The sequence below is a fragment of the Bufo gargarizans genome, chromosome 3, assembly GCF_014858855.1.
Source record: "Bufo gargarizans isolate SCDJY-AF-19 chromosome 3, ASM1485885v1, whole genome shotgun sequence".
Lineage (NCBI taxonomy): Eukaryota > Metazoa > Chordata > Amphibia > Anura > Bufonidae > Bufo > Bufo gargarizans.
In genome coordinates, this window is record NC_058082.1 from 317364876 (window position 1) to 317383367 (window position 18492).

Consider the following 18492-nt stretch of genomic DNA (forward strand, 5'->3'; position numbering starts at 1 on the left):
CCTGCTGGTGATTTAATAGGGGCAGCTACGTTACCTTATGTGATTATTCTTTTTTGCTCGATCACCATAGGGAACTTGTTTGCCAACATACCAGCGAAACCCTGGATGCGGTAGACCCCCGCCGATGCAGCGTTTTGACTAGGCCTTCTCCGTGCTTACAAAGCACAGTGCCGTACGTTGTATAGCGGCTGTGCTTGGTATCGTGCTCACCCCCATTGAAGTGAATGGGGCTGAGCTGTGATACAAACACAGCCACTATAAAATGTACTGCACTGTGCTCGGAAAACACTGAGAGGAGTGCCGCTGCCTTCTTAAACAGCTGATCAGCAAGGGTCCTGGGTGTCAGAACCCACCGATCAGATACTGATAACCTATCCTGAGGATAGGTCATCAGTATCAAAATCCTGGAAAACACCTTTAAGTGTTTGTCTAGTTGCAAGGCAGGAGACTAGGTGGAGTGGTCAGCAAATAGTGGAGTACCCAGGCCAGTTGGTAACAATAAACAAGTTTCTCTTTAGTGCAGAATAGGAGTAGTAGTACATCTAGCAATAGCAAGGCACAGTTCTGCGACATATAGCACAATGCAATCTGACCCCAATAGCAGCGTATGGACAGCAGCAATGATGGAGGTTGTAGTATTCCTTCCCTCTGTCTCTATAGTCTCACTGCAGAATTTTAGGCATACAATTAGGCTCTTGTTGAATGCTCCTGCAAATTCCGGGGCTGAGGGGGTGCAGATTTAAAATACGGCTATCCAAACTATCTCAAAGCGTGAAAGGGCGCGCTAGCAATGTTCCCTCTCACTGCAGTGAGGTCTCTCTGCCATAAATGTGCACAATAACTTGCTGTCTGACTCCAGTGCACAACCTTGTAGATTTTGGACTTTCTAGCTTCATTCTCTCTCTGGAGCACTCTTGTGTAGCAGATGTTCTTTAGCTGTAGAAGTCTGAGATTGTGGTTCTTGAAGCCTAGATCAGAGGAGCTTGCTCTCACAAGTCTGTCCTCTTCCTCTGCTTAGAATAGACTCCTCTGGGTCCATCTTCTAGCAATCCAACCTGTAAACACAGGTTTAGCCCTGACCCTCAACTGTCCATACAGTGCTATTAGATACACAAATATAGTAAATCACATTATAGTTTGCATCCACTGTGATTGGACAGTTACAGACAGATTAGGGACACCCCCAAGTGTTAACAACCAGTTGTCAATTTATTCATACATTTTTTGAGGAACGACAAAATGTAGAGTTCTAAGAAAAGATGCTCCAGGATCGTTATTTCAAAGTGAATACGTGTATTTACTAAAATGGAATCTTCTTTAAAAGCATTTGGGGTCATTTATCAAACTGGTGTAAAGTAGAACTGGCTTTGTTCCCCCTAGCAACCAATCAGATTCCACCTTTCATTTGCCAAAGAAGCTGTCCAAAATGAAAGGAGGAATCTGATTGGTTGCTATGGGGAACTAAACCAGTTCTACTTTACACCAGTTTGATAAATGACCCCAATTGTTTCTAGTGGAGAGTTAGATGCTTAAGTGGGTTCTTCCATCTGTATAGAATAAATGTAAACCGGGACCCACTCCTATCTCAGGAACAGGAACCCGCCATGAATTTCCAGATGGGACAATACCATTAATGGAGCATCGTATGCTGCATACATGGTGCTTACAGGTAACTAAAACTGATTTTAAGGACTCCTAGTGTCACTGCACAGGCCTGCTGTGAGCATGAGCCCTAAAATATATTTAGCATAGCAAGAGGAAATCAATTAAGTGTCCATTGGGCCCTAACAGAGTTTATTCTAATAGACGTACCACCCCAGAATACTGTGGCTGTGCTGGCTGTCATGTAGGAACATATTAGGGTGCAAGAGAATCACATGGTCCATCACCGTGGCGGATGTGCTCCGGATGAGTTCAGTGAAACTAGCACCATTTTGCATGAAAGTTCAGTCAGTTTTGTCTGCGATTGCGTTCAGTTGTTCAGTTTTTTTCCGCGCGGGTACAATGTGTTTTGATGCGTTTTTCAGTTTTTTTGAGAAACTGGATCCATTCTAAAAACTAGTTCTAGTTTTATTGTTTTTACCTGGAAACAAGGAAATTTATCTGATTGTTTGACAAGAGGTGTGTCAGTGGGAGGACGATTGGTTAACTGATTGAAAATGGATGCTATCGTATGTAATCAGTTTTTACCGGATCATCTTATTACTTTTGCTGCATCCGTTTTTTTTGCTGGATGGAAAAGTGCAGATATCTGCCCTTTGCTATCCAGTAGAAAAAAAAAAAACAGGAATGGAACAGACAAAATTGTCATCAGTCAATGTATCAGTTTTTTGTAAAATGTAAAAACCTGATCAGTTTACCTGAAACAAAAAATGTGTCGTGAAAGAGACTTCTTTGTGTTTTTTTTTTTTACAAACCCAAAAATGCCAAGAACAACATTTAGGGTGGATTTATGAAATGGTTTAAAAATAAAACTATCTTTATGTCCCATAGCAACCAATTACTGAACAGCTTTTATTTTGTCTTTTGCTCTAGACAAATGAAAGCTGTGTTGTGATTGGTTGCTAGTGGCAGCAAAGAAAGTTTTACTTTTAGACAGTTTCATAAATCCGCCCTTTAGTGTGGCAGCACCCACGTACTGCATAGAGGTGGTAGGTACAGAAGGATACTTGTAATAAGTGCTCACCTTGCAGCAGACGGATCTGGTTTCTTTTACATTCCATTGTTGTAGAAGAAGACTGTAGAACAAAAAACAAAAAAATATATATATACATTCACAAAGCTGTAAATCTTTCTCATCTAAGTGCAATAAACTGTAAATGCTTATGTGTGCTTACCCCATAATGTACAGGTGTGGCCCCTAGGCTCCTCTACTACATAACACACCAGTAATATAAATGGCACATGGCAGGTGGAGCCTATCTTAGAAAAATGTAATTGGGGCCCAAAAGCTTCAAGTTAACTTTCCGCCTGACAATACAGGAGGTCAACAGTGGACCTTTGTAGCTTCCATTAAAAAATCCTAATTCAGAAACATTTACCAACACTTTGCAGGGATGCCCAACCTGCAGCCCTCCAGCTGTTGCAAAACTGCAACTCCCAGCATGCCTGGACAGCCTATAGCTATAGGGGTATGTTGGGAGTTGCAGTTTTGCAACAGTTGGAGGGCCACAGGTTGGGCATCCCTGCTTTAGATCATTTTATTCCATTTTCTTCTAAGAATACAAACATGCATTCTGGGTTGCTTACTTAAAGGTGTTATGCCATGACTGATGTAAAACATGAAAAATGCCATGACTGATGTAAAACATCATATAGTACATGAAAATGTCTTTCTAACAAAGCTAGAACCAGCCTTGTACCTAACATGGAATTAGAGATTGGGATATTTTTTGGGGGGGGCATTTTTAGCTACTTAACGCATACTGCCAGCCACAATGACTGGCATCTGAGATCTGGCCAAAACCTGTTAATAAACCCCTCAGATGCCACATTCAACAGTGATTGCGGTGACTGTAAGGTTAGGGGGTGGGATGCGGCTCCCTCTGCCTTCGATCGGAGCACCTGTAGTGAAATTGCGTATCAGAATGCCATTCAACCTGATAGATCTCTATTAGGGTGAATGGGACAAGCAAACAAAAGTCATTAAGTAAAAGGTTTTAAAAAAGTTAAAAAAAATACAAATAAAAAAACAAAAACTTTTTAAAGTTCATATCACCTCCCTTTCCCAATTTTACCTATAAAAAAATATAAACAATAAAAAAATATCAGGTATCGCTGTGTCCTAAAATATTAAATATTTTTTTTAAATTCCTGCGAGGGAAACGCTGTAATGGTAAAAATATGCAATTTGCCATTTTTTGTCATCTTGTCCCCCCAAAAAGTTTGAATAAAAGTGCTCAAAAAGTTGTACGTACCCCAAAAATGGTACCAATAAAAAATACAGTTTGTGCTACAATAAGCAAGCCATCATACAGCTCTGTAGGCTGAAATATAAAAGCAATGGTTGTCAGAAAAGGAGAGTCTCAAAGTGTCAAAGGAATGGACCAAGATATGGGTCATATTTGGTTTTGTATTCTGTCTATTTTTTGGTTGGACTTTGTCATTGTTCATGTATTTCACTTGCATTATTAGTATCTTGGTCCATTCCTTGCACTTTGAGACTCTAACCTACAGTGTCTTTTTGATTATATGTGTTTTTATCTTATGTATTTTTAATACATTATTGCAGCGTGCTATTTTGATAGGTGTTGTTAGTTGCATATTCACACATGCATTTTACCCTTTGCAGCCCATTAGTTATAATTATAATAATACTACTTTAAAACGCCATACATTTTGAGCATTTTCCATGTCATTTTTTTTTTTTTTTTTTTTTTTTTTTAAACCGTAACATTTCAAACATACATTGAAAAACTCTAGAGAAAATGCTGTATACAGAACATGCATTTTGAAAAAAAGGAGAAAGAATCTCGAATACCGACGATGTGTGGGAAGAAATAGCAAAGGCATGATGGAGGGTGTACTGGGTGGAGTTTTCAGCCCAGGAAAGGGTGTAGTGGGCATTTATATTCCGGGCTGATCTCACAGCACAGGGCGCTATGGGAAGTGTTGTGACCACAACCCAGAAATTTGGGTTTTAAACAATAGGGGGGAAGCAGGAGGAGCATGGAGACTGAAGTACAGTGCCTTGAAAAAGTATTCATTCCCCTTAAACTTTTCCAAATTACACCCACAAACTTAAAGTGGGTGTCCAATACTATAAAGTTCCCCCGGGGCCTCACAGGGAATACACTTACCCCGCTCCCATTCCCTGTGCCACTCCTGGTCTGCTGCTTCTCCCTGTGCGCTGATGAAAACATCTGCTGTCGCTAGGGAGGCTTGTCCCAGTCCCGCCTGCCAGTGGATGTTTTCATTGGCGCATGGAGAGAAGCAGCAGCCGCGGTGCGGGGACCAGGAGCAGTGCGGGGAGCAGGGTAAGTTTATTCCCTGTGAGGGGCCCGGCATATGGGGGGCAGTTTATAGTATTGGATAGTATCGTATATTGGATAGTATAGTATTGGATAACCCAACCCCTTTAAATGTATTTTATTCGGATTAGGATTTTATTGGGAAAGAAGAATAGGCACAAATTTCACTCTCTAGATTTGCAAAGCTGGTAGAGACATACCCTAAAAGACTTGCAACTGTAATTGCAACGACGGGTGGTCCTACATAGTTTTGACTCAGGGGGGCTGAATGCAAATGCACACCACACTTTTCAGATTTGTATTTATTAATAAATTATGTATCATTTTATTTTCCCTTCATGCATACTTTTGTGTTGGTCTATCACATAAATCCCAATAAAATACATTTAAATTTGTGGGTGTAACGTGAAAAAAATGTGGAAAAGTTCAAGGGGTATAGACTTAGGAAAAGTTTACAGGTACATTGTTATGCTGTGTGGGAGATCAGGCGAGGGTTACACAATTAAATGACATTCTTTAACATCCCGCACAACCCCTTTAAGCATCCCTTTTGCCAAGATTTTAAATAAGATTCAAGTGATTAGACCATTTGAAAGGATGGTCAGCATATTAGAGGGCAGAGTCTGTGTTGTGGTCAGCATGGCATTCTCCTTGACCATATTTACATCTTCCAGAATACATTTAGATTTTATATTGCATAATTGCTGTACCATGTTGTCGTTTTTTTGTTCTTTTTGTAATTCCTGCAGTGTTTTCTATGTTATGCTTTCTTTTTCCTGTAACCAGCATTTAAACCATCTGGTGGACATAATACATCTACCGTATAACTACATTTATTCATACATGTTTCTGCTTGGATTGATAGTGAATTTGGATTTACTGTTGCAGTATTTACCTTAACCTTTAACACTTACGTTTTCAGTTTTATTAGATTTCATTTTTATGTCCATTTACCTTTCGTGCTACCTTATCATATCCCGGAATATAGTAATTTCTGTATTCTTTTATAGCTAATAATAAACAAGGTCGATATAATATCAGCTGGGAGAGCATGCCTAGACAACCCCAAATGAAAGAATAACTCAACTTTTGATATGTGTGAGTGAGCTCATTGGAATATTATATCATGAGAAAAATAGCATTTTTTTAATATTTTTTTACTTAGAAAGGCTGTGTTCATGTACTATGGGTTGTGTCCACCATACGCCACATCCATTTCTAGCTCTGTCCTCGGTTGCTGAGGACAGACTGATATTGATTATATGCACTATATTACATTCCTGTCCATATCCTCAGGATGTTTTACAGGATACTTGATGTATTCATAAGAAAACTTTGAAGTACACAAAAAGGAAATACAAAAAGAATGTAAGCTCGAGGAAGTTACAAGTACAATGCAGCTTGCACATAAATATAGAAGGTCTATTCTCAACTAAAAATACCTTTAGCTTATATCCTGCTCAGAGATGCTCCCAGCCACCCACTGTGCTAGGTACTATGGCACAGCTCCATTCAGGCAGGGTCCTGAGTCAGGCCACATCGATCCTAGCATTATGCCACCCTTCAGCATTGCGGGAAAAACCTTTCAGTGTTATATTTTGACTATAGTATATTTATAAAGTATTGGTGGCAGCATTTTAATACTATCCAGAACCAGGCTTCTTTGGCCCTAATGGCTGTATTCCAAGAGTGATAACTTTATTATTCCATCTGTGTAGCTATATAAGGGGCTGCTTTTCGTAAGATGTCTAACCACCTACATACTTGCTAAAGACCACAGTATCTGACTGTTGGGACTTGGTTGAGCTTGATGGACATATGTCTTTTATCACCAGTACTAACTATATAACTGTAACTATCTAGAGCAGGGACGCCCAACCTGCAGCCCTTCGGCTGTTGCATAACTACAACTCCCAGCATGCCCGGACAGCCTACAGCTATCAGCCTACAGCAGGACATGGTGGAAGTTGTAGTTTTACAACAGCTGGAGGGATGCAGGTTGAGCATCCCTGATCTAGGAGGGTCAAATGGTTGTGCCTGCACCATCCATGTGCATGGGAGATAAGCTGCTGCTGCAAGAAGAGTCTGTCCATGTTTTAAAGAAGAGCTCTTGGCAAAATTAAAGGGTAAAAATTATTGGGAAAGGCATCAGAGTGGGATAAAAAAAATATTAAAGCCATACACACCTTTCTTTGCATTTCCTGTTCCACCAGTGATTTGCTGAGTAGGCATCTAAGCCCGCTTCTGCCATGAGGCAAAATGAGTGGGGGAGGTCCATGGCTCCAGTCCCCGCTGTTCAGCCTCGTAGACCTCATCCCACCAGGCCTGAAGCCTATGAGGCAGTACAACAGTGCAAGAGATTGCTATGACCTCACCGCAACCTCCTGTGCAGGGTCTCGTGGGATGATGTCACAATGCAGGCATTCATGATTGTCTCATCATGGGAGACCCAGTGCAAAAGGGCACTATGATGTCATGTCAACCATCTGAGCCAGGACACGGGAATTCAGGCCACATACGTATGTATGCTGGCAGTATTGGGGAACTACGGGGTGGAAGGAGAGCATCTATATACTACAGAGGGGGCCCATTATCAATACTACAGGGGGGTAATACCCATACTACAGAGGTCTGTGAAGGTTCTCATTTATCCAGGTCATGGTATATCTGTAAAGAATAAATCAAGGCAACTGGACTTACTGTAGATTTCTGGAAAACGTTTCACTCGTTCTTCCAACGAGCTTTCTCAATTCTGAGTGACTGTACTAGATTCTCTGGCAATAAATATGTAACTGAATCAACATCTGGTAATTATACCCAGCATGGGGTCAGAGGTCATTATACCCAGGATGGGGTCAAAGGTGTTGATTCCATTATCCTAATTGGAGTCAGTAGGTGACAATGACCTCCCAGAAAAAGGTGTCAAGACAGCATTGTATGTGGCAGACAATAGGTGTCTAACACCCCTCCCCCCCCGCCTCTATTCAAGCTTGGCTTCTCCATTTTTACGTAGCTGGCCTCCTTCACACCTCGTTTGTACCAATCGGCCTCCTTATCCAAAACAGGTACTTGACTGTCTTCAAAGGTGTGGCCTGTTTCTTTTAGATGTAAGTACACGGCTGAATCTCGACCAGAGGTTTTGGCTCTTCTATACTGAGCCATACGCTGATGTAGTTGTTGTTTTGTTTAGCTGATATACACTTCTGAGCATTCCTCATTGCACTGGACTGCGTACACAATGTTGTCTATCTTGCGTTTAGGCGTTGGGTCTTTTGGGTGAACCAGTTGTTGCCTCAGTATGTTGCTGGGTTTAATGCAGACAGGAATGTGATGTTAATTAAAAATCCTTTTGAGTTTCTCAGACACCCCTTCTACATATGGGATAACCATATTCTTGCGTCTGTCATGCTTCTCGTCCTCACTGGTAGTCTTGGTGCTCTTTCTTCTCCTTCCTTCTGTTTTGACAAAGGCCCAATCTGGATACCCACAAGTTTTAAGTGCCCCTCTGAGGTGTTTGAATTCCTTTGCCTTGGCCTCTGTTCTGGTGGGGATTTTCTCTGCCCGGTGGTGTACAGTCTGGATGTGGTCTAGAGGATGGTGGGAATCAAATAGCAGGTCTGTGTGTGTTGGTTTTTCGATAGACCTCTATTCCCAGCTTCCTTTCCTCTTCCACTGTTATAAGACAGTCCAGAAACGCCAGTTTGTTGTTCTGCATATCTTCCCACGTGAAATTGATGTTATGAACCACTGAGTTGATGTGGTCGGTGAAAGCCAGTAACTCTTGTTTATGAATTTTAACCCAAGTGTCATCCACATATCTGAACCAATAACTTGGTGTAATTCCTAAATGAATGTGGTCAGGGCTTTCCTTTCTACTACCTCCATATACAGGTTCACTACAATAGGTGACACTGGCGATCGCATAGCACAGCCATGTTTTTGCTTGTAGAACTTGTCCTTATACTTGAAGTAGGTGGTACTCAGACAAAGGTCCAGTAAGGCACACACTTGGTCTGGGCTAAGTTCTGTTCTGCAGCCTAAGGTGCTGTCTAGTAGTAACTGTTTCCTGACTGTTTCAATTGCCTCTGTAGTGGGTAAGCAGGTGAAGAGGGAAGTAACATCATGGTGAAGAGGGATGTAACATCATAGGAGACCAGTAAAATTGGAGAAGCCAAGCTTGAATAGAGGCAGGGGGGGGGGGGGGGGGGTGGTTAGACATCTATTGTCTGCCACATACAATGCTGTCGACACCTTTTTCTGGGAAGTCTTTATCACCTACTGACTCCAATTAGGATAATGGAATCAACACCTTTAACCCCATGCTGGGTATAATGACCTCTCACCCCTTGCTGGGTATAATTACCAGATGTTGATTCAGTTACATATTTATTCCCAGAGAATCTAGTACAGTCACTCAGAATTGAGAAGGCTCGTTGGAATAAAGAGTGAAATGTTTTCAAGAAATCTACAGTAAGTCCAGTTGCCTTGATTTATTCTTTACAGATATACTACAGAGGGGGGCATTATATATGCTATCAATACAGGAGGGGCCATTATATATACTAGAGAGGGGAACATATTTATTAGCAATACAGAGGGGGCCATTATATATATATTTCAATAGAGAAGGGTCATTATATATACTAGCACTAGCATTAAGCAAAGCATTTAAATTGGAATTTGGCCCGAAGTTTAGTAAAACTTTGAATCACAACAAATCCAGATTTTCTCGCGCTTCGTGGTTACGAATCAGGTTTCTCTAAAATGGCGTATGCACATGTTACAAAGCAAAACTAAGTTTAGAGGAGACAAGCTGGGAGTTCAAGACCACCGATAACGTTGTGCAGCCATCCACTTTGCAGATAGCCATCCCCTGTGATGTCACAGTCCTATAAAGCCCTCATCCCGCGTGGTCTCCATCATTGCCCTGTGAGCTGAGCATAGGAAGAGACATGGCAAGCACTCATGCGCTAGGGACATTGTGGCTAAAAATTATTAATAGAAGAATATTGGAGAGAGAGAGAGTGCAAGGAGACTTATGCTATGTCCATTTTATTTATTTATTCCTACATTTACTTATTCCTACATCAGCCGTAAATGTAATTCATTACCAATGATATAGAAGCCTTTATCATATCAGTGCCGGCATGCCAACCAATACAGACTGCACCCCTTAGAGAGGCCAGGTCTTAATGTTGACTATCCTCATCTTTTGCTGGCTTTACTTTTTCCATCCTTCAAAGTCTCCATGTCCTAGAAAAGTCAGCAAGATGCAGAGATAGGAGGAGCTGGATGTCCCTGATGACATATTCTCATCGATATTAGATGATATGGAAAAGGAGGAAAAGCAGGTGGCAGAGGAAGGGCTCCCACCTGTAGGGCAGGAGAGCACTGGGGTTGGAGAAGTGGGTACAGCACCTGTTTAAAAGTACAATAAAGGTGCCGATTATACTGTGCGTGTGGTCTTCATTATTAGGGGGGAATCTGATCGAAAAGTGGGGAATCTAAGATGTCTGTGTGCCAAACTCTGCAGAGATGAGACATGGCTGAAATAAGTTAACAAGGTGGTCTCCACTAGAGAAGATCAGAGGAGGAGACATCACTGGATGTAATAGGTATGTAGTGCTATACAGAAGTGTTGGTAGGTTAAAACATTCGGGGCCTGGGCCCCAGATGTTTTGTCCTAGGCCCTGAATGTCCTGCCTGCCTGCTACTATACAATTGTATTGTCATCCTCAGGGTGGCAATACAATTTAATCTAATGCACTGGAAGAGTTGAAGGACCTGTGGTGACATCACAGGTCATTTGACCTGTAAAACAGGCAATGGTTGAGAAGGACCTGTGATGATGTCACCATCATGTGACCACTGCTGGATAGGAGGGCAGTGAATAGGAGAAGTCCTTGGGGAAGAAGCTGTGGGGAGGTCTGCTAGATGAGGAGAGGTAAGTGAAGGGAGAGGCAGAGCAATGCTGGGAGTTGTGGTTATTTGAGTGGGACTGTATGTTAGTGTTAAAGGGAGGGAAGTTATTTACATGGAACTGTGTGTTGGAGGTGGCTGGGGAGGGGGGCATGTTATTTGCATGGGACTGTATGTTGATGGTGGCTGTAGGAGGGAGTGATGTTATTTACATTGGACTGTATGTTTGAGGGGTGCTGGGGGTGGGAATGATGTTATTTACATGGGACTGTATGTTGATGGCGGCTGAGGGAGGGAGTGATGTTACTTACATGGGACTGGATGTTGGAGGGGGCTGGGGCAGGGTTATGTTATTTATATGGAATTGTATGTTGATGTCACGGTAGGTGAGGGAAGGGAAGCAAACCAAACACAGCTAGGGAACAGGGAAAGGTCACCTCCTGACAATCCCTGAGCCTTTCCCTGACTGCTACCAACATGAAAAAATCTCGATGGTAGAAGTGTTCATGCACACCAACCTAAGCCTTGCTGCAACTGACACAAACCCTCAGCTAGGGAGCAGGGGAAAAGACAACCGATTCCTTGCACAAGATGAAGGAACCAGCGTCTACCTAAGGCCTAGCCAGTACAAACAGCAGAAGGGAAGGAAGGAGAACTTAACTGAAGACGAACTGGGAGCAGTAGATCCACCAAACACCAGCAGAGATCTCCAGGAGAAACTATAAACCGCAAGGGCTATAGTGAAAGGCAGGTATAAATAGTATCACTAACTAACTAACGAGCAGAACCTGTGAGGGGGTGGGATCCTGCCCAAAGCCTCAACAAAGCAATCTTTAAGATAGATTCATGTGTAGCAAGTCTGACAGATCTTCTCAGATCACTCACAAGGCAGGGCGTGACAGTGCCTCCCCTCTAAGGGTGCCCTCCAGTGGCCTCCCACCCAGAACCAACTTTATCTGGGTGTGCCCTGTGAAAGGCGTTCACAAGGCGGCTAGCATTGACATCGGTAGCCAGAACCCACATCCTTTCCTCAGGACCTTATCCCCTCCAATGCCCCAGGTACTGAAGGGAACGCCTAAGAACACGCGAGTTGAGTATTTTGGAGATCTGAAACTCCAGATTACCATCTACCAAGTCAGGAGAAGGCAAAGGAGATGGTTCAGCGGGTTCAACATACTTCTTCAACAAGGACCTGTGAAACACATTATGGATCTTCCAGGCCTGCGGAAGTTCCAGACGAAACGCCACCGGATTATGTAAGGACCAATAAATCTTGGGCCCAACTTCCAAGAGGGTATTTTCAACTTAATGTTCTTAGTGGACAACCACAACAAATTGCCCAAACACGGGTCCAGACCAGTCATAAACGGATGGCTGACAAGAGACGTATATCTTTCACCCATCTTTTTCAAATTAACCTGAATCTTCCGCCAGATAGAAGACAACGAAGAAGAGAATCTCTCATCTTCAGCTATATCAGAAGATTCAGTCCCAGAAAAAGTACCAAACTGTGGGTGAAAACCATATGTGCCAAAAAATGGTGACTTATCAGTTGACTCCTGTCTACGGTTATTCAAGGCAAACTCAGCCAAGGACAAAAATGAGGACCATTCTTCCTGATTCTCAGCGACAAAACACCTCAAATAAGTCTCCAGGTTCTGGTTAGTGCGGTCAGTTTGACCATTCGACTGAGGGTGGAAAGCCGAAGAGAAAGACAACTGAATACCCAGACGAGTACAAAATGCCTTAAAAAACCTGGAGACAAATTGCATCTCCCTATTAGACAACACATCAGAGGGGATTCCGTGTAATTTCACTATGTTATCAATAAACACCTTAGCGAGAGTTTTAGCATTGGGCAAACCTGATAATGGTACAAAGTGAGCCATCTTACTGAAGTGATCCACCACCACCAAAATCAGTTTTCCCAGAGGAACTTGATAAAGGACGAGATGGAATGGACAAAAGAAGAAGAGATGGCCGAGTGTGAGCCACCTTAGCGCGTGCACAGGTCTCACAAGCTGCTACATAGCCCTCAACACATTTACGCAAACCTGGCCACCAGAATCTCCAGGAAATAAGATCCACCGTGGATCTACTCCCAGGGTGTCCCGCATCGACAGTATGATGATGTTCTTTGAACACCTTGTGTCACAGTTCTGAAGGAACAAACAACTTCCCTGGAGGACAGGAGTCAGGTGCCTCACCTTGAGCCCCCAACACTTCAGGTTCCAGCTCGGGATAAAGGGTGCATACCACCACCCCATCAGCCAAAATCGGAGCGGGATCCTCCGAATCCCCCCCCCCCTCCAGGAAAACTACGTGACAGAGCATCCACTTTGACAGTTGTCCATACAAAAATCACTCCAATTACTGATTTGTCTAGTTTGCCAATCAATGGTAGGGTTATGTTTGGTCAACCATAGTAAAGCCAGAACCAGCAGAGCAGGCAAACCTTTAAGAACAAAACAACAAATGGATTCAACATGAGAATAACCCACCCTTAAATGAATATCCTGCACAATATGAGTTAGACATTTTTGCGAGAGAGGAGCGGAATCAATAGCAAACACTGATATCTCTTTGTTTAATGCGCTAGTTCTAAAACCAGGACTCTGAACAAATTGATAGTCCACAAGATTAACCCCTGCACCACTGTCAACAAATACTTCTAATTCAATAATTTCAGAGTCTAGCGCCACCATGGCAGGCAGGAGGAATCAGGTACTGCAGGTACAATACAAATATACCTGTTCTGACTCTTAATTCACACTACAAAGAGTAAGGGAACTTGTTTATTTTTTTTAAAGAACCCTCCTTTTGTTTTTCGTTACCACTTTGAGGCTTAATAAAAGGACACACATTAACGAAATGTCCTTCTTTACCACATAAATAACAGTCTTCTCTGCACTGTAGATTTCCTATTACCAAGGCAAGAAGAGACCTGACCTAACTGTATAGGTTCCTCTCCAGTCCCTGGTTCAAGTGTCACTGTACCCCGAGGGACAGGAGGGACAGATTCCCCAAATGACAGTGCCTCCTGCCTGAGGAGAACCTTGCACCTCTCTCTCAGACGTCTATCAATCCTTACGGCTAGAGTCATGGCCGCATCCAAAGAATCAGGATTTTCATGAAACGCAAGGGCGTCTTTTAGTTTCTCAGACAGCCCCTGACAGAACTGACTACGGAGTGCAGGGTCATTCCACTCCGAGTCAGTCGCTCATCTTCTAAATTCATCACAATATGACTCAGCCGTATGTTCTCCCTGACACAAGCTACGTAGCTTAGATTCAGCTAGAGAGACCCGGTCTGGGTCATCATAAATCAAACCCAGGGCTCTAAAAAATTTGTCCACCGATCGGAGGGACTGCGAGCCGATCGGCAGAGAAAAAGCCCAGGACTGAGCATCACCTTTTAGCAGAGAAATGATAATCCCTACTCTGATGAAATCTGATGCAGACAAAAATATAATTTACAAGACTCCCTGAACCGAACAAACTTATCACTTCCCCCGGAAAACCTATCTGGGAGAGCAACCTTTGGTTCAAGGCTGACCTGGTTCCCACCAGTGGCGCCAGACGCCAGAGATCTCTGACACAGTGCAACCAAATTGCGGAGGTAAGCAAACTCCAAAGACAATCCCTGCATGCGATCCACCAGTGCATCAATAGCTTCCATTTTGCACAGAGCAAGGGGAAAAAAAATTACGGTATGGGCGGTTTATAATGTCACAGTAGATGAGGGAAGGGAAACAAACCAAACACAATACAATTAAACAAAACAGCAGGCTAGGCCACAGAGCTAGGGAACAGGGAAAGGTTACCTCCTGACAATACCTGAGCCTTTCCCTGACTGCTACCAATATGAACAAATCTCGATGGTAGACGTGTTCATGCACACCAGCCTAAGCCTTGCTGCAACTGACACAAACCCTCAGCTAGGGAGCAGGCGAAAAGACAACTGGTTCCTTGCACAAGATGAAGGAACCAGTGTCTAGCTAAGGCCTAGCCAGTACAAACAACAGAAGGGAAGGAAGGAGAACTTAACTGAAGACGAACTGGGAGCAGGAGATCCACCAAACACCAGCAGAGATCTCCAGGAGAAACTATAAGCCGCAAGGGCTATAGTGAAAGACAGGTATAAATAGCATCACTAACTAACTAAGGGTACTTTTACACTAGCGGCAGGACGGCTCTTTCGCCCATTGACTATAATGGGGACGGGGGCAGAGCTCCGGCGCCGCATGGCAGTTTGCGGTGAGAAGCCGCCAGACTTAAAAGTCGGGCATGCAGTACTTTTAGTCCGGCGGCCTTTCGCCGTGCTGCGCCGGAGCTCTGCCCCATCCCTATTATAGTCAATGGGAATGGAGCGGCGGTCCGGTGGCATGGCAAAATAGAGGCAGGACGGATCCGACAGGGTGAACAGCCTGTCGGATCTGTCCTGCCGCTAGTGTGAAAAAAGTCTAATGAGCAGAACCTATGAGGGGGTGGGATCCTGCCCAAAGCCACAACAAAGCAATCTGTCAGATTCAAGTGTAATAAGTCTGACAGATCTTCTCAGATCACTCACAGGGCAGGGCGTGACAATTGAAGGCGGCTCTGGGAGGGGATTGTGTTATTTACATGGGACTGTATGTCAGAGGGGGCTGGGGGAGGCAGTGATGTTATTTACATGGGACTGTATGTTAATGGCGGCTGTGGGAGGGAGAAATGTTATTTACATGGGACTGAATGTTACAGGGGTCTGAGGGAGGGAGTGATGTTATTTACATGGGACTGAATGTTGAGGGGGTTGCATGTTTGAGGCAGCTGGGGAGGGGGTGATATTATTTACTTGGGACTGTATGTTGGAGGCGGCTGGGGAGGGGGTAATGTTATTTACATGAGACTGTTTTGGAGGGGGCTGTAGATAGAGAGGGATGTTATTTACATGGGACTGGCGGGAGGGAAATAGTGTTATTTACATGAGACTGTATGTTGGACGGGCTGAGGGGAGTGATGTTATTTACATAGGACTGTATTTTGGAGGGGGCAGGAGAGATGGTGTGATGTTATTTACATGGGACTGTATGGTGGAGGGAGGAATATAACTACAGGGGGCACTGCAAATCCAGGGGACAATATAGGCATTCTTATTATTACTGGGGGCGCTATAGGAGGGACTTATAGATCTGTCTTATTTCTACTAAAAGCACTATGGGGGCCTTATTACTACTGAGGGGTGTGACGGCCCCACCTGTGACAGGGACTAGAAGATCGACGAGACTGGCTGCACGTGATTGACAGCCTCTTTGGTTTCACTTTTCTCTGACCACAACAATCTGGCGTTGGTTAACGACTGACCCCTAGGCAGGCCAGATGGTCATTGTTTTTCACCAGATTTAATTTAATCGTCACTTATCACCCTAGGGTTAAGAATGTCAAGGCTGATGCTTTGTCGCGTAGCTTCCCTGGGGGGGTATTCAAAAGATCCTGGTCCGATATTGTCTAAAGGGGTAGTCATATCTGCCCTATATGTATATATATACCGACCTTAAGGCAGAGGTGTTTGAGGCCCAGGGAGATGCACCGGATTCTTGTCCTCCGGGGAAGTTGTTTGTTCCTTCTGAATTACGTCACAAGGTGTTCGAGGAACATCACTGTATGGTTCTCACAGGACACCCTGGGAGCAGATCCACTGTCGATCTCATCTCTCATAGATTCTGGTGGCCCGGGTTGCGTAAGAGTGTTAAAGACTATGTGTCTGCTTGTAGTACATTCTTGGCCTTCTGGATCTTTACTTCCGTTGCTCATCCCATCCAGACCTTGGACTCATCTGTCCATGGATTTAATCACAGATTTGCCTAATTCTATAGGAAAAACTGATTGTGGTGGTTGTTGATTTCTTTAGTAAGATGGCACGCTTTATAGCATTGCCAGGTCTACCAAATGCTAAAACTCTTGCACGTGTTGTCGATAACATCGTGAAATTACATGGTATTCCCTCTGATGTGGTGTCTAATAGGGGGACTCAGTTTGTTTCCAAATTCTGGAAGACGTTCTGTACTCGTCTCTTCGGCCTTTTATACTCAGTCGAACGGACAGACTAAACACACTAACCAGAATCTGGAGACTTATTTGAGATGTTTTGTCTCGGAGAACCAGGAAGAGTGGTCTTCATTTTTGTCTTTTGGCTTTGAAGATTCGTAATGTGTTCCATAAGTCGTTGTTGAAGAGATTTTGAGCCTGTTGAACCAGTCTCCTTGCCTCCCGTGCCTGTCATGGTGGGCAGTAATCTAGAATTTCAAATAGCCAGGATAGTGGACCCCCAAATTCTCCGTAGATCCCTCCAGTATCTCGTCCACTGGAAGGGTTACGGACCAGAGGAGAGGATGTGGGTTCTAGCAGCCAACGTTAATGCTAATCGTCTTGTGACAACTTTTTTACAGGGCTCATCCGGAAAAAGACAGTCCTCGGTGTCTGGAAGACACCCGTAGAAGGGGGGTCACAGCGACTAGAAGATCGAGGAGACTGGCTGCATGTGATTGCCTCTTTGGTTTCACTTTTCTGTGTTGTTGCTGGGGATGACCACACCTCTTGTCTCAGGTGTTGCTTAAGTGGTCATTCCTTCTGCTCTATTTAGTCTGGCCTCACCCATCTTGCTATGCGGTTGATATCTCCTTGTGAAAGTCCTGGTGTTGGTTCTCTGAGTTCCTGCTTGTCCGCATACTTCTTGAAGTTAAGTTTATCTTCCTTGTTATTTGTTGCTTTCCCCAACCTGCTGATATTAGGCCTGAGGGGGCTCCTATTCCTTCATCTGGGAAGGAATAGGACATCCGTGTCCTGACACTTTCTGCAGGGCCCTGTTAGGGTGAGATTGGGCTTAGGTTCCTGCTTATGAACATTTCTACCATCTAGGTCTGTTCATACTGATAGCAGTCAGGGCTCAGTGTAGGGACTCACTAGGTTTGACCATTTCCCTTTCCCTAGGTTCCAGGCCTAATAGCTTTTCCCTTCCCTTCTGTGTTCAGTGTGGAGTGTATTTACCACACTGCGCCGTGACAAGGGGTCTGTAGAGAGCTTTATTACCACTGGGAGAACAATAGGGGGCATTATTTCTACTGGGGGTTCTGCGAGGGTATAATTAATACTGGAGTACTCTTCTAATGAAGTCACTCTTAGTGAGAATTATCACTGTTGGGGCACTGTAGGGGGCAGTATTACTAATGAGGGCATTCTAGAATGGAATTACTATTACTGGGACTTTGAGGAGCACTATTACTATGGGGGCACTATTATTTCTTCAGGATAGTATTTGGGGGTATTGGGGAGCACAGCGAGCAACAGGATAACACTTTGGGGACTCCAGGTTGGGAGATAATGATAGAAATGTGAGGAATCTAAGATGTGCGTGTGTCACACTCTGCAGAGACGAGGCGTGGCTGAAAGAAGTTGTATGGACCAAATGGAGAAGATGAGAATAGAGAAGATCTATATCAGAGGAGATGTGTGGAATGAGGGGGGGGGGGGGGCTACTTAGAGAACTGGGCCATATTCATTGGGGCTTGAACCCTGGATCTTTTGAGACTCTAGCAATGCTATATTACCCTGTATTTCAATGTTTG

At 43.8% G+C, this 18492-nt stretch overlaps 1 protein-coding gene across 2 annotated transcripts in view; it reads right to left on the reverse strand.

The window, feature by feature from the left end:
• The window catches only part of LOC122931929, a 79749-nt gene that overhangs the window by 36691 nt on the left and 24566 nt on the right, over nucleotides 1–18492 (reverse strand). For both annotated transcript variants that reach the window (XM_044286019.1, XM_044286017.1), the window contains exon 2: nucleotides 2687–2738. In XM_044286019.1, the coding sequence (XP_044141954.1) occupies nucleotides 2687–2723 (37 nt within the window). In that variant the 5' untranslated portion in view covers nucleotides 2724–2738. The remainder of the gene's footprint in view (nucleotides 1–2686; nucleotides 2739–18492) is intronic.